The sequence below is a fragment of the Diceros bicornis genome, chromosome 13, assembly GCF_020826845.1.
Source record: "Diceros bicornis minor isolate mBicDic1 chromosome 13, mDicBic1.mat.cur, whole genome shotgun sequence".
NCBI lineage: Eukaryota > Metazoa > Chordata > Mammalia > Perissodactyla > Rhinocerotidae > Diceros > Diceros bicornis.
In genome coordinates this window covers 36,384,616-36,401,205 of record NC_080752.1, presented here as the reverse complement: position 1 = coordinate 36,401,205, position 16,590 = coordinate 36,384,616, and the positions used below count along the sequence as shown (strand labels likewise).

At 49.0% G+C, this 16,590-nt stretch overlaps 1 protein-coding gene across 1 annotated transcript; it reads left to right on the top strand.

Annotated features, from left to right (window-relative positions):
* The first annotated feature begins 5,367 nt into the window (after positions 1 to 5,367).
* Positions 5,368 to 12,611, top strand: LOC131412891 (aflatoxin B1 aldehyde reductase member 3-like). Its single transcript, XM_058553069.1, has 7 exons — positions 5,368 to 5,618; positions 8,320 to 8,507; positions 8,704 to 8,808; positions 9,584 to 9,680; positions 9,889 to 9,988; positions 11,519 to 11,648; positions 12,450 to 12,611. The coding sequence occupies exons 1-7, from the start codon at positions 5,381 to 5,383 to the stop codon at positions 12,609 to 12,611; spliced, it is 1,020 nt and encodes a 339-aa protein (XP_058409052.1). The 5' UTR covers positions 5,368 to 5,380.
* Positions 12,612 to 16,590: the final 3,979 nt, after the last annotated feature.

The following is a 16,590-nucleotide window of genomic DNA, read 5'->3' as shown; positions in this document are numbered from 1 at the left end:
TGGTATCTCATTGTGGTTTTAATTTGCATTTTGGAATAATATCAGTCTGTCACAACCAGGTTTATTGTACAGTTTACGTACAATAAAGTTCACCAATTTTAAGTGTATGCTTGATTCCTCATGCTCCTTGGTAGTCAATTACCTCCCAAACTCTGCTCCAAGCGACCACTGATCTGCTTTCTGTCACTATTAATTTGCATTTTCTGGAATTTTATATAAGTGGAATCATGGAGTGTGTAGACTTTTGTGTCTGATTTCTTTCTCTTAGCACTATGTTTCTGAGATTCATCTATGTCGTTGTGTGTATTGGTAGTTCATTTCTTTTTATTGCTGATTATCTTGTATTCCATTGTATGGATGTACCACGCTTTGTCCATTCACAAGTTGATTGGTTTCCAGTTTGGGGCTTTTATGAATGAACTGCTATGAACATTTGTGTATAAGTCTTTGAATATAAATTTTTATTTCTGTTTGGTACATATCTAAAAGTGGGATTGCTAAATAGTATATAAAGTGTATTTGTAACTTTATTTTTTAAGTGGCAGAATGAGTTCTGCTTTCAGGAAGATGGAGTAGACATACTTTTCCTTATTCCTTCTGCTAAGTACAAATAAAAACTCTGCATATTATGTATAACACAAATGAAGAGGACTCTGAAAGATGGAAAGAAGGACCCAGGCTAGCTCGGGAACTCAGGATCCAAGGAATGACAGAGGTGAGTTTCCTGGGTTCTCTTTTTGCCTCATAAGTGCCAGAGTTGGAGCTGAAGAAGCCAACTACCTGCAAATGCCAACCAGCTCAGACAGAAAAGGCACCAACCAAAACCTGCTTTCTCTAGCCAGAGAACCGGGAAAGAGACAGCTAGGCAAGCCAGGAAAGTTTTAGGAAAACTTTTACTCCAGCCAAACACCATAGAATAAAGATCGTGACCCCCCACTACCACCCACGCCAGCAAATGCTGAATGCGGAGACTAGACTTCCACCATTGCCAGACTATAAGGAAGCACTCAACCCTCTGACGGAGTGGTGCCAGAGAGGATGAATAGAGAGCTGGACGTTCATGGTCAACAGGCAGTAATGAGGCCTCACAATCCCCCATGCTGCAGTGTCAGCAGAGACCACATGGGAGCCTGGGTTTCCACCCACCGTGCAGTAAGGAGGACCCCTTCCCGTTCCCCACTTGGGTGGTGTCAGAGAGCCTAGTGGAGAGTCAGGACATTCATCTCCACCCAGTGCTAACGAGGTGACCCACCTCCCTGCCCCAGTGGTGTCAGTGGAGGCCACCTGGGGAGCAGTAAGGAGATACTCCTACCTCCTAGCCAGGGAGGTATCCATGGAGGCCTAGTGGAAGCCTGAATTCCTACCCCCACCTGGCAGTAATGAGACCCAGAGCAGTGTCAGGAAAAACCCACTAAAATAGAAGGTTTAAATATGATCAAGAGTCTCATAACGTAATAACCAAAATGTCCCGGTTTCAATAAAAAAATCGCTTGTCATATCAAGAACCAAGAAGGTCTGAAATTAAATGACAAAAAAGACAATTAATCAATAGATACCGATACCAAGATGACAGAGATATTAGAATTATCTGACAAAGATTTTAACACCACCATCATGAAAATGCCTCAATAAGCGATTACCGATAAGCTTGAAACAAATGAAACAATAGAAGTCTCAGCTAAGAAATCCAAGATATAAAGAACTAAATGGACATTGTAGAACTGAAAAATACAACAAAATAAAACACTTGGTGATGGGCTCAAGAACAGAACAAGGCGGGCAGAAAAATGAATCAATGCATTCTGAGAAAGAATAATAGGAATTCCACAATCTGAACAATAGAGAGAAAACAGACTTTGAAAAAGGAGCACAGTGTCAGGGACTGTGGGACTAGAAGACGTGATCTGACATCTAACATCCATGTCATCAGAGTCCTGGAAGGAGAAGGAGAAGGAGAAACAGGGCAGGCTGACAAGGTATTCAAGGAAATAATAGCTGAAAATTTCCCAAATTTGACAAGACATATAAACCTACACATTCAAAGAGTGAAATGTACTCTAAACAGCATAAATACCCCCAAATCACACCAAGACACATCATAGTCAAACTTCTGAAGATTAAAGACAATGAATAAAATCTCAAGAGCAGAGAACAAGAGAGAAATGATACCCCTAAGGGAAAGACAATTCAAATGACAGCAGATTTCTCATCAGAAAACATGGAGGCTAGAAGGATGTGGCACAACATTTTTGCCAGTGTTGAAAGAAAAGAACCATCAACCCAGAATCTTATACCCAGAAAATAGATCCTTCGGGAATGAAGAGGGAATGAAGACATTTTAGGCTGAAGAAAATCTAAGAGACATTGTTGCCAGAAGACCCACTATTTGTTTTGGCTGTTATCTGTATTATATCCTTCCTTCTATTTTTGGGTTCAATAGGCTCTTCTTTTTCTGGTTTCTTAAAGTGGAAGCTTAGATCATTGATTTGAAACATTTCTTCTTTTATAATATGCCCACATAGTGCTATAAATTTCCCTGTTAGCACTACTTTAGCTGCATCTGAGAAAGTTCTATGTATTATATTTCCACTTTCATGTAGTTCAAAATATGTTCCACTTTCACTTATGATTACTTCATCGATCTATGGGTTATTCAGAAGTATGTTATTTAATTTACAAATATTTGGGGATTTTTCCAGAAATCAATAATTTCATTATTGATTTCAATAATTTCATTATTGATTTCTAGTTTAATACCTTTATGGTCAGAGACATCCCTTGTATGATGTGAATCATTTTAAATTTATTAAGACTTGTTTTAGGAACCCAAATATTTTATATTTTGGTGAATGTGTACTTGAAAAGGATGAATATTCTGCTGTTGTTGGGTATTTTATTTATATTAATTGTGTTAAATTGATTAATAGAGTTGTTCAGGTCTTTTACATGTTCACTGAGTTTCTGTCAACTATGATTAATGATTGTTCGATAATTACAGTCATGTGCTGCATTACACTGTTTCGCTTAATGACATTGCATATATGACAGTGGTCCCATAAGATTAGTACCATGTAGCCCAGGTGTGTAGTACACTATACCATCTAGGTTTGTGTAAGTACACTCTATGATGTTCACACAATGACGAAATTGCCTAATGATGCATTTCTCAGAACATATCCCCTTCATTAAGCAACACATGACTGTACTGGGAAAGGAGTGTTGAAATCTCCAAATATAATTGCCTTTTATTTATTTCTTCTTTAGTTACATCAATTCTTTTCCTGTATTTTGATGCTCCACCATTAGGTGCATACACCTTTAGAATTGTTATGTCTTCTTGATTAATTAACCTCTTTATTGTTATGAAATTTCCATTTGTCTTTGATAGTATTCTTTGTTCTGAAATCTACTTTGAGATTCAGATAACCACTCCAATTTTCTTCTACTTAGTTTTGTCAAAGTATGTCTTTTTCCATCCTGTTATTTTTAAGCTATCTCTGTTTATATATTTCAGTGGGATTCTAGCACTTACCATATAGTTGGGTTTTGCTTTTTTATCCATTCTGACAATCTCTGCCGTTTACTTGGGAATGTTTATATCATTTATATTTAATGTAATTATTGGTATGATTGTGCTTAGATCTATCTTGCTATTTGTTTTCTATTTGCTCCGTCCATTCCTTGTGCCTTTTTTCATCTTTATCTGCCTTATTTTGGCTCAATTCAGTATTTTTTATGAATAATTTTACCTCTACTGTTTCTTTAATAGTTGTACCACTTTGTTTCATTTTTTCATGGTTGTTTTAAGGTTCATGATTTACATTTTTAACTTGTCACAGTCCACCTTCAAATTCCTAGTGCAGCAGTTCACATATAGAATGAGAACCTGAAACAGTATACTGCCATTTCATCCCCTCATTTCCTTTGTGATCTTATTTTCATATATTTTACTTCTACCCTTGTTACAAACTACTTCTTTTATATAAACAATACACGATTAATATTTTTTCTTTGAACAGTCAAGTATCTTTTCTAATTTTTATTAATATATGATATACATATTGTAATTTCACCCTCTCTAGTGAAAGTTTTGACGGATGTGTAGAGTCATGTAATTACCACCACAAGCAAGATACAGAACAGCTCCCTGACCCCACAAAGCTCCCCATGATTCTTCTCTCCTCCTACCAGCTGCCCCTGGTAACCAGTGCTCAGCTTCTCTAGCGTTGCCTTTGCAGGAGTGTCATATAAATGGAAGTAGATAGTAGGTAGCCTTTGGAGGCTGGCTCAGCAGTTGAGATTCATCCATGTTATTGTGTTTCCCAGTAATTCGTTCCATTGTATGCATATAGCACAGTTTATTTATCCCTTGTGTAGCTGAGGGGCTCTTGGGTCGTTTCCACATTTTGGCAGTAACAAATCAAGCCTCTAGAAACACTTGTGTACAGTGTTTTTGGGTGAACATAGGTTTTTGCTGAGTCATATGATAAGCATATGTGTAACTTAAGAAAAACTCAATGATCTTTTTAAAAGGTTAAAAATGAGAAAAGGTCTGTTATATTTATCCTCATGTTTACCATTCCTAGCAATCTTCCTTTTCTGGTGTCTAAATCCAAATTTCCTTCCGTCTAAAGAACTGTTTCAAATATTTCCTCTAGCAAAAGCTGACTACTAGGAATTCTCTCCACTTTCGTTTGTCTGAACAAAGTCTTCATTTAGCCTTCACATTTGAAAGGTGTTTTCACTTGGGTAGAGAATTAGAGGCTAACAGTTCTATTCCTCTAATACTTGAACGTTTCTTTCCACAGGGACGCAGGCAGGAGCTTCTGGCAAGTTCCAAGGAGAGAACCACAGAGCCGACCTCTGGGACGGCAAGGCGGCCGGACAGGCCCTAGGGCCACCACCCCTGGGCCAAGGCCTCATTTTAGGACCTTTAGCACATAGAAATGCCCCCTCCGGGAGGGCACATGGACCCCGGGGCGGTTCAAGCAGGAACCCAAGGGAGGTGTGGAGACCTGGCAGGGGGATCCCCCGGAGTTCCAGCTTTCAGCTTTTGGGTTCGCTAGTCACTCTGGCAACTAGCTCACCCTTCCCTGCACTGCGGCCAAGACCCAGGTCACCCTCCCAAAGCCACAGTCCTCCCGCCGCTTACGCCGTGGAAACGCAGACAGCGCCCTATGCTTGGCGGGAGGCGCGTGCCTGGGGGGCGCCGCGCACATTTTGGAGGCTCCTCTGCTCCTCCTGCTCCCCGGCGCGCTCCGCCCCCAACGCCCGTGGGCGCCCTCCCGCCCCCTTTTTAAAGCGGCGCCGGGATCACGCACAGGCACTTGTGGCCGCCTGCTGCTCCCGCTCCCGTGGTGTCCGAGTGTCCCGCCGCCCCATGTCCCGGCTGCTGTCTGCCCCGCGGGCCGCCTCGGGCGCCCCGGTCCGGCCCGCCACCGTGCTGGGCACCATGGGGATGGGGGACAGGTTGGACGCAGCCGCCGGCGCCGCGGCCGTGCGCGCCTTCCTGGAGCGCGGCCACACCGAGATAGACACGGCGTTCCTTTACACCGGCGGCCAGTCCGAGAGCATCCTGGGCGGCCTGGGGCTCGGGCTGGGCGGCGGCGACTGCAGAGGTAAGGCCTGGCGCCCGCGCCCCGGCCCCCGGCCCTCCCCCTGCACCGCGCCCCGCTGACCCGACCCAGCCCGGCCCCCACCGCGGTCAGCACCGACAGCTTCGTCCCCTCTGGGGCACCATCCTCCCCTGGCCCCCCTGCAGCTCTGTGAACCCCAGCTCCTCAAGCCCCGTGCACGTCTAGACCCCGACAGCCGGCCACTGCTGGGTCTTGAGTCCTTTCCTCTCCTTTTCCCTTCTGAGAAGGTAGCCCAGGACCCTCCCTCCAGCAACGTCCCAGCTCTGGTAGAGCCTGGACCAACTTGGCTAGCCGTTCTCGGGGGTACTGCAAACGTTGGAGTCTGGAGCTATGCAGTCCCTGGCCTCCTTCCCGTGCCCCGCAGCTGCCCCGTTCTGACCTGATCTGCAGGAATCCTGCCCTACCGTTCCCTGGCACAGCCCCAGATCAGAATTTGGAACGGGTGAGGGTTCTGCTTCCTCCCTGCTCTGGGCCCTGGACTTTGCTCCCTGGAGCTCCAGGTGTCTTGTTCAGTGGACAGTGCCTCCGGCTTCACCAGGGTGGCAGCACCTGGGGGATGGGGCAGTGGGCGTGGTACAGAGTCTAGTGCCCTCTCTGTGCCAGCCTCTGTCTGAGGCGGTAGAAGGGAAACTGATACTAACTCACTCCAGGGACCTCAGATTCTAGAGCTGGCTGGGGAGCCCGGAGGAGGGAGCCCTTCCTGGGAGGGGCTGTTGAAGCAAGCTCAGAAAAGGGCACTTTAGACCTTGAAGAACTGAGGGGAGTTTGCCAGGAGAAGTAACAGGAGAAGGAGTCTTTCTGACTGTGGGCGTGGGCAGTGGGTGTGCAAAAGGTGTGCAAAGGCAGAGAGATGAGGCGGTGCCGAGGGTGTTGGAGCAGGCAGATGTAGCTCAGTGGGGGAGTGTATGGGGGCAGGGGGGCGTCCCTCTTCAGTCTGATGCCACTCCAAGTGCTTAGGACGATGCCTGGCAGGCAGTAGGGAGGGCTCGGCAGGGTTAGCTGTTACTGTTACGGTTGTTATTAGGATATTGTTAGCACACCACGCCATCTTTCACTCAGAGCTCTTTTCCTCTCTCCTCTGGTAGAGTCTTCTCGGTCTCTCCTGCGATTCACAGCATGGGAGATCTGGAACAAATCGAGAATATGGTGCATCTCAGAGTCTCACTCTTTCTACATCACCTGAGTGCCTCTGCGTGACAACTCTGATCTTATTTCTGATTGCTTTTTCTTCTCCAACCCCTCCTTCAGGCCACAGCTGGCTGGGCCCAGGTCCTTAAACCTCAGGTCTGAAGTTCCATTCGCATCAAGAAGGGGTGGGGCAGGGGCCGGCGCCGTGGCTTGGCGGTTGAGTGTGTGCTCTCTGCTGCTGGCGGCCCGGGTTCGGATCCCGGGCGCGCACTGATGCACCGCTTCTCCGGCCATGCTGAGGCCGCGTCCCACGTGCAGCGACTGGAAGGATGTGCAGCTGTGACATGCAGCTGTCTGCTGGGGCTTTGGGGGGAACATAAATAAATAAATAAAATCTTAAAAAAAATAAAAGAAGGGGTGGGGCAGAGGGTGAGGAGGTGGTGGGATGGGAAAATTCCAAATGAGTAGTTCCCCAGCCTGCTGTCTCTCTCGTCTCAAGGGGTTGGGTGACAGCCCTCCGGCCTGCAAGGTGACTTTCCGAGCATGAAAAGTGCAGAGAGGGCCTCCTCTCACCCACCGGTCCATCACCTGGGATTCCTACTGGGGGGCGGGGAGAAAAGTGTTTAGTTCAGTGACTCCTGACTCAACAGATGGCAGAACACCGGCCTCTTCTCGGAGGGATATTTCTCTAAAGGATCCCTGCCTTTCCTTCTCTGGGGCCAAGATGAGGCCTCTTGCACCTGTCTCCTGAATTCCTGCCCCAGTCTCTTCTTGCTGGTCTGCCCGCTTCCAGACCTGCCCCTGAGTTTCCTTGTCTCTGCTTCATTCAGAGTCATCTTTCAAAACTGCAAAGCTGACCACTTAGATCCCTGGCTGAAAAGTACTCAGAGGCTCCCCAGGGCACCTAGTGTCCAGATTTCCAGGGAGGCACTCAAGACCTGTTGCATCTGGTCTGGCCCCTTCTCTTCCTCGTGTCCCCCTGGACCTGTTGCCCTAGATCCAGGGACTGGAGGCATGGCTCGTCACACGCCACTTTCTTGCCTCTGGCCCTGACGTCCCCTGGGAGATTCTGATTCAGATTCTAAGGAAAGCCTCCCCTGAACTCCCCGTGGGCCTCACCACTCTGCTCTGGGCTCCTCTGCCACCTTGTGTGTATCTCTGCCTCGCTTACTGTATAGTGGCGCTTAGACAGTGAGTCCTTGAGGGCAGAGGTGGAGTGCTGGGGTCGTTGAGGCCTGGCATGTCCAGCTGCCTGGTAGAGAATCATCATAGTGATAACGTTATCATCATAGTGATAACGTTATCAGCTCCTAATGAGCACATCTTTCCACCCTCTGATCTATCGTCAAACCCCGTTATCAGATAGTACCATTGTCACTATCAATTTACAGTCGAAGGGATTGAGGCTCAGAGAGGTTAAGTAACTTGCTCAAGGTCACAGAGCTGGTAATGGCAGCGCTGGGATGTGAACGCAGGTGTGTCTTTTAACCATTACTCTAGACCCTTCCCAAAGTTTGGTAAAGTGGCCAAAGCTTCCATTTCTTTCCTCCCAAAGTGAAAATCGCCACCAAGGCCAATCCAGTACGTGAAAATTCACTGAAGCCTGAGAGTCTCAGGTTCCAGCTGGAGACGTCACTGAAGCGGCTGCAGTGTCCCCGGGTGGACCTCTTCTACCTACACGCACCAGATCACAACACCCCCGTGGAGGAGACGCTGCGCGCCTGCCACCAGCTGCACCAGGAGGTGAGGGTGGCTCCTGGAGCTCTGGGAGGAGGTGTCCTGCTCCTCTCCTTGCCCAGTCATTATCCAGGAGAGGGGAGGGTGCAGGGCTGCCCCAGAGTGCAGCTGGGGACAGACCCCATCCCATGGTCCCCACCCCGGTCTCCTCTTCCTGATCCCCTGGCTGGAGTGGGTTCTGATGGCTGCGTCTCCCTTGCAGGGCAAGTTTGTGGAGCTGGGCCTCTCCAACTATGCTGCCTGGGAGGTGGCCAAGATCTGTACCCTCTGCAAGAGTAACGGCTGGATCCTGCCCACCGTGTACCAGGTGAGGGCCAGGGCTGCAGAGGCCTCAGTCTCCAGGGCTCCGGCTGGTCCTGGGGTCTCTGGGCCCCTCTGACGGCCCGCATGCCCACCCCATAGCAGCTGGTCCCTACTCACAGCCGATAGATGGCTCCCAGGTGTCCTCAGGGTGATGTACAAGCTCCTCAGCCTGGCCAGCAGGCACCTGCTCGCTCGGGCCCTGGCTCCCCTTCCTGCCTGCGCACCTTGTCCTGTCTTTCCCTCTTCCTTGCCCTCACTGCAGCCTGGAGCCCCCACGCTCCTCCCCTGGTAGCAGTGCCTGGGGCTCACTTTGATGCCTGGTCCTCTGAAAGCCTTTTCTACCACCCAGCGGAGTCTGATCTCGGGCTCTCCTTATCTCCTCCGCATGATTCAGCAAATGTTTGTGCAGCTGCCTCGTGCCAGGCACTGGTCACAGAACTTACCAGTGATTACTTACCAGAGGCATTATGATTGCCTCTGTTCTGGAGCATACCTGTCACACTTTCCTTCACTGTTACATCTCAGAGGGCGGGGCTTTGTCCTTTTGGCTCCTGGATGGAAGTCTGATGTCCAGCCCGTACGTAGTTGTTCCTGGGAAATGTTGGCTGAATGAATGAATTTTCCTTGGGCACGAGCCCCCTCCACCACCACCGCTAAGTATGTGCCCTGATTGTCAAGGTCCTGGGATTGTTAGGGACTGACCTGAGGGCTCTCCAAGGGGTAATTTGGGGACCCCGCTTGACAGGTGCACCCTCTCCAGCTGGCCCTTCTCCCTGCAGGGCATGTACAACGTTGTCACCCGGCAGGTGGAAACAGAGCTCTTCCCCTGCCTCAGGCACTTTGGATTGAGGTTCTACGCCTACAACCCTCTTGCTGGTATGGGCTGCAGGGGGCCCGGGTCCTGGCCCTGTCCTGTCTCTGCCTCCTGACCGGAAATCCCGGCACAGGACCAGGGAAGCAGGGAGGGGTTTGACCGCAGGCGGGGCTGTCCTCCATCCCTCTTGGCTCCCCCACCATCCCCCCAAGTCCAGAGCGGCCTCTGGGCACAGTGCGGTCAGCGGGTCTGATGGCAGCCTTCCCGCAGGGGGCCTGCTGACCGGCAAGTACAAGTATGAGGACAAGGACGGGAAGCAGCCTCCGGGCCGCTTCTTTGGCTATGTCGGGGCTGAGTTCTACAGGAATCGGTGAGCTGGGGACGTCTACGTCAGGGCGGGAGGTGGCCTGGGTCCTCTGGGTGGGAATAGGGTGTCCCTTGGGCTGCTTTCTTGGGGGCCAGGACTCCCCCTGGTGCTCAGACCTAGGACACTGGATTCCCATGGGGTTTACCGAGCCCCCTTCCCTCCTTGAATATTCCATGTGTTTCTGAGGAGGGATTGGGGGCCTCAATTAGGACTGTGGATCCCTAGGCCTTCTGCCAGGTCTCAAGATACTGTCTCTTCCCTGGGAAGAGCTCACCCCCTGCCCACAGCGGGAGGGGAAGCTTGGATGGGACTAGGGAAACCTGGGACAGGCTGCTGTCCCGCGACTAGCTGGCCTGTCACCTTGGGCCAAGGAGTCTAAGTTTGTAAAGTCTTGGCATAAAATTGTCATCGTCGTCTGAACGTATAGGTGAGCCGCTGTTGGGAACAGCGTTCCTCCCTTCCTTTTTCTGCTTTTTAAATTCTGAAAAATTTATCAAAGTACAGGCCTTGTTCACAGGGAAAAGCACCCCGTTTCTAAGCTACACTCCCCAGAGGGGACGATATTAGATCTTACAGCTGTCTTCCCTCTGGCATTTTCTCTCTAAGGAGACACTTTATTGCTGTTTCTTAATTTATCATATTTAGACATCATCTGTGCACTGCTGGAAAGCTCATCTTTCTAGATTTATAGAAGCCAAGTCTCCAAGGTTAATTTCTCTGTATAATCTGATCGATTTTCCTTTTCTGTTTTTTCCCATCTGGGAGGAGAACAACAGAGTAAGCTCGTACACGGGGCTCTGATGCGAGTTTTGTGGAAATGGCCAAGGAGTTTTTAAGAGGCGGGGTGTCTCTAATGTTTGGATTCACTGCGTGTGCACTGCTGTGATTGAAATCCTAATGCAGCCACCACCACCTGCAAGGGTCTCTGGTGACCCTGGCCAGGTGTAGGGACTGTCACCCTGAGCAGTGTTTCTCAAGGACCTTTCACACTACCGGGGCCGGAGTCACAGCCTGGAGAATCGAGGCTGATGGTTTCCACCTTGTCTGCTCTCTGCAGTTTACAGAGCATCGTCAGGTCCATTTTCTCCTCTCTATGTTGCACTCAGTGTACGGGGCTGGCACGGGGTGTTTCCTTTCCTCACTGAGCAGTGAGAAAAGTGAAGGCAGGTGGCTCAGCCAAGGCCAGAGCCAGGACTGGAGCCTGACTCATCGTGGGTCCAGTCTGTGACTGGGGCCCAGGGGTGCTGCTGTGGCTGCTCCTGGGTCCTGATTGGGGGGTTGTGTTGTTCATATGTGGTGAACATGTGAAATGAAAGGATTCTTGCCCACTGCATCCCTTCTCCTCCCGCCAGCAGACTGCAAACAGCACCCTGATGAAGGGCCCAGAGACCTACATGCATACTGCCGTGCAAGGATGTAAAACCTCCACTAGAAGATGCTGACCCCTCAGAGCTTTGGGGCCTGGGGTGGGGGCGGCTACCCTGGAGTGACCCCATGGTACTGACCCCTGTGTCACCCTGCCCACCTGCCCAGCTACTGGAAGGAGGACCACTTCAAGGCCATCGCCCTGATGGAGAAGGCCCTGCAGGCTACCTATGGGACCAGCCCCCCGACCATGACCTCGGCCGTCCTCAGGTGGATGTACCACCACTCCCAGCTGCAGGTAACCCGACGTCTCCTTTATGGATGCTTCTGCTCCTTTAAGGCAGCCAGAATTACCTTTAGGGGATTTCTAAATAGTTTTATTCCTCTGAAATTTCTCTCTGTTCCCATTCTCGTGGCCATCTTTCCATTGTTCTTAGTAACTGTCTGGGTACCAGGCTCTGTGCTGAGGGCTTTACAAACATGAGTCTAGTCATTACCTCGGCCTGATGAAGTGTGATAATCCTAGTTATACTGATGAGGAAATGCGTCACACTACTGGAAAACGGGTACAACTCTATCACTGATTTGACTGAAAACCCATTAGTGCCTCCTGTGGTGGGAGGTGGGGTTTCCCTCTCTCTTTGGTGTCCCCTGTCTTCCGGGGCTGAAACTTTTCTCTAGCTTCAGCCTCGTACAGTTGCATACTGCCTGGCATATACATAGAAGGTTCTCAATCAGTGGGAGCCACGTGCTTTACACAGTTTCTCATTCCCATGACCCCGCTGAAAATAGAGAAGATTGAGTCTCAGAGAGGGTAGATAACTAAGCCAGGTTTACACAGCTGCTGAGGGGCAGACCCGGGCTCTGCACGTAGGTCTGTCTAGGGATGAGCAGTGTGCCAGCAGGGGGAAGAAGACAGGGTTTGGAGACATGTAGTTACAATTGTTGAAGGCACCGTAAGTTCTCTGTAGAAGTGTGTAGGCATGAATGACCATCAAATCCCACCTGTTGGCAGGGGCGAGGCTGGGAGGGGGAGTGGGTGTGACCAGAGTCACTGTGCTGCAGAAGTGTGTTGACATCTGGCTGTCTCCCCTTGCAGGGTGCCCACGGGGATGCGGTCATCCTTGGCATGTCCTGCGTGGAGCAGCTGGCACAGAACTTGGCAGCGGCTGAGGAAGGGCCCCTGGAGCCGGCCGTCGTGCAGGCCTTTGATCAAGCCTGGCACCTGGTTGCCCGCGAGTGTCACAACTACTTCCGCTAGGCCCCCAGTGGCTCAAGCTGCTAGAGGTTTCTTTCTTTCCTCCCACCTCTTCTGTTCTCTCACCCCGCCAGTCTTTGCCTTAAGCTGATTGAGCGTGATCTTTCTTGATTGTCTGGATCCATGCATTAATTTTCTAGATTCCTGCCCTGCTCCCAGTTGCCTTCACAATGTGTAAAGGCCGGGGCAGAGCCCTGCTCGGACAGTTCCTGCCTGAATAAAGAGGGCGCTGGACGCGGCTGTAGCCCAGGTCCTGATAAACCCACAGACTAGTCTCTGTGACTGTTTGCAGCTTGTTTCCATCCTGCCTGGGGGCTAATTGCCAAAGGGGCAGAACCATGAGCTGGAGTCTTCAAAGGGCAGAGGTGGTGAGCAGGTCTCAGGGCACACTGCCCTCATGAGGCCTCCCCAGCCTCCTGTCCTGAACCCAGCCTGACCTCTCCACAGTGGGGCTGGAGGTGGCCCTCACTCCTGTGTACATGGTAGAGAAAGAGGGCTAAAGGCCTGAAGTGGATCTTCTCTCCTTTAGAAATGCCCTTACTGAATATTTACAAACAGTAAGTCTGGGCACAAACCTACCATTGGTGTCACCACCAAGAAGACTGAAACCTCCCAGGACGCTGGGGAACATTTTGAACAGATGCTCTCAAGTTCAGCTGTGACTTGAGTCTTAGCTAAAGCCTCCTGTCGTCAGGTCATCCATCAGGTTCCCAGCCCTTGTCCTGGGCCTGCTGCTCTTGGGAGTGGGGGTGGGGCGTGGGCAGCCAGGGTCTCCATTTCTCTCAGCAAATCCCTACTCTAAGCAGGAGGCACCCAGAGCTGGAGCAGAAAAGAAATCCCAGGTCTGGGGGTTGACGTTTGACCATTCCCAGTGCAGAGAAATTCCCCAGCCCTGGGTGGAGGGGTGGGCGGGCCAAGCAGCCGCAGAAGTCAGCTCTTGGAGCTGGCTCATCTTGAAGTGGTGAAAGGGGTCATTCCTGGGAATCCAGACAGAACCACCATCAAAGACTCTTTGTTCTAAGAAAAGTTCCATTGGCCGTCTAGAGGAAGACACCCTGCAGAGAAAATATGTTCTCTTCAGAACCACGTCCCCCTCCTTTGTCTTCATCCATAATAAAATGATGCTTCCTCGAAGCAGGCTGGTGTATCAGTTATTGCACAAGAAACCACCCCAAAATTGAGTTTCTTAAAATGACAGAATCCCCCAAATTAATCTAAAGAGTCAATGTAATCCCCATCAAAATCCCAGCTGGTTTTTCTTTTTGTTTTTTTCGTTTTTCTTTCCTCAGAGAAATTTGACAAACTGACCCTAAAATTCATATGGAACTTCAGGGGCACAGAATAGCCAAAATAATCTTGAATAATTCCTGTAATTCCTGATTTTAATACTTACTACAAAGCTACAGTAATAAGGACAGCATGATCCTGGTGCCCGAATAGACATAGATCAATGAAATAGAATTGAGAGTCCAGAAATAAACCCTTACATGTACTGTCAACTGATTTTAGGCAAAAGTGTCAAGACAATTCATTGTGAAAAGAATAGTCTTCAACAAATGGTGCCTGGCCAGCTGGACATCCACATGCCAAAGAAGGAAGTTGAACCACTTCTCACGTACTACACGAAATTAACTCAGTGGAATGTAGACCTAAGTCTAAAAGCTAAAACCATAAAACCTTTAAAATATAGGAGTAAATTTCATGATTTTGGCAATGGTTTCTTAGAAATGACACAAAAAGCACAAGCAACAAAAGAAAACATAGAAACTGGACATTATCCAAATTTAAAATGTGTGTGCTTCAAAGGACTCCATCAAGAAAGTGAAAAGACACCCCACAGAGTGGGAGAAAATATTTGCAAATCACATATCTCATAAGGAACTTATGTCAAGAATATAAAAAGAACTCTTATAACTGAGTAATAAAAGATAGAAAACCCAATTTAGAAACAGGCAAAAGATCGGAATAACCTTTCTCTAAAGAAGATATACATGTGGCCAAAAAGTGCATGAAAAGCAGCTCAGCAACATTACCCATCAGAGGACAGTAAATCAAAGCCACAATGATACCAATTGACACCCAGTAGGAGGGCTATAGTGACAAAAGACAGACAGTGACGAGTGTTGATGAGAGTTTGGAGACATTGGAAGCCTCATACACTGCTGGTGGGAATGTAAAATGGTGCAGCCACTCTGGAAAACAGTCTGGCAGTTCCTCAAAAGATAACATGTGGGGGGCCGGCCCGGTGGCGCAAGCGGTTAAGTGCGCGCGCTCCGCTGTGGCAGCCCGGGGTTCGCTGGTTCGGATCCCGGGTGCGCACCGACGCACTGCTTGGTAAGCCATGCTGTGGCGGCGTCCCATATAAAGTGGAGGAAGATGGTCACCGATGTTAGCCCAGGGCCGTCTTCCTCAGCAAAAAAAAAAAAAAGAGGAGGATTGGCGGATGTTAGCTCAGGGCTGATCTCCTCACCAAAAAAAAAAAAAAAAAAAAAAAAAAGATAACATGTGAGTTTCCATATGACTCAGCAGTTCCACCCCTCACGGATATACCCAGGAGAAACAAAAACATGTCCACACAAAAACCTGTACACGAATGTTCATAGCAGCATCATCCATGATAGCCAAAGTGGGAACAGACCAAATGCACATCATCTGATGAATGGATAAACAAAAAGTGATGTATCCATACAGTGGAGTACTTTCAGCAATAAAAAGGAATGAGGTAATGAAACATCTACAATGTGCATGAACCTTGAAAGCATCGTGCTAAGTGAAGGAAGCCAGTCACGAAAGGCGTCATGTGGTAGGATTTGATTTACACGAGATGTCTGGAATAGACAGATTATTAGAGACAACAAGTAGATTAGTGGTGGCCTAGGGCTCAGAGGAGTGTTGGGAGGAAATGGAGATTAACTGCTAATGAGTAACTGCTAATGAAGTTTCTTTTTAGGGTGATGAAAATACCCTAAAATTTATTGTGATGGTTGTACAACTCTGAATACACTTAAAACCATTGAATTAAACACTTTAATTGGGTGTATAATATGTGAATTATGTCTCAATGAAGCTGTTTTTTTTTTTTTAAAAAAAAAAAGCAACAACAGACATTTGGCTGACCAGCTGCTGTTTGGGCTGGGCTCAGTGGAGAATGCTCATCTCCTCCCCAAGGTCTGAGAGGTGACCTTGAGCTGGAGGCTAGAATCACTGAAGGCTGATTCACTCACGTGTCTGGCGGTTGACGCTGACCGTCAGCTGGAATATCGGCTGTTGTAGTCAACTGGGACACTGACACGTGGCCCCTCCATGTGGCCTGGGCTTCCTCACAGCATGGCCGCTGGCTTCCAAAGGTGAGCATCCAAGAGAACCAGACAGAAGCCGTAATGCCTTTTACGTCCCAGCTTCTGAAGCCCGTAGCATCCCTCTTGCCCGATGGGAGGAGTGTCAAAGTTGTGTTGTAAACAGAGGATGTGAGAGAACAGAGGGTCATGTTTGGAAGATAAACTCTGTCCCGGGAGCAATAGTCCTGAGTGGTCAAGTGGAGAAGATGAGCCTCTTGTCTGGCCGGGAGACGTTCAGCCCTGAGCATCCCGGTCAGGGAGGTGTTCTCTGCTAGGTCAAGTCCCATCCGTTAGAACCTTTCAGAGAGCGTATCTCACACATATTTGATGGTCACTGGAATTCAGCCAGTTCCTACCCAGAGAGCTTTTTCAAAAGACGAAGGGACAGAATTGGATCTGGAAACTGGCAACATACATTTAATCAACCTCAAAATAAGGAAGCCTTTCAGTCAGTAGTGTGTAAAAGCTGCAGGATGAGTGGGTGTGGGTGGTGTGTGCGTGAATGAATGCACAGAACAGGGACTACTGACGCTACAGGCGGGAGCGAGGGCATCTGGGCTGACCTGCTTGCTTCCTTTCCCTTCTGGCCTGCTTGTTACTGGTGGTTGTGATGGGTAACGTTGCCAGGGCCTCCAATCTGCCCT

Excerpts from the sequence above, each read along its gene's own strand:
- LOC131412891 (XM_058553069.1), top strand. The coding sequence starts at position 5,381 with ATGTCCCGGCTGCTGTCTGCCCCGCGGGCCGCCTCGGGCGCCCCGGTC. Across the intron at positions 8,809-9,583 it reads TCCTGCCCACCGTGTACCAG|GGCATGTACAACGTTGTCAC; the intron begins GTGAGGGCCAGG and ends TTCTCCCTGCAG. Across the intron at positions 9,989-11,518 it reads GCTGAGTTCTACAGGAATCG|CTACTGGAAGGAGGACCACT; the intron begins GTGAGCTGGGGA and ends CCACCTGCCCAG.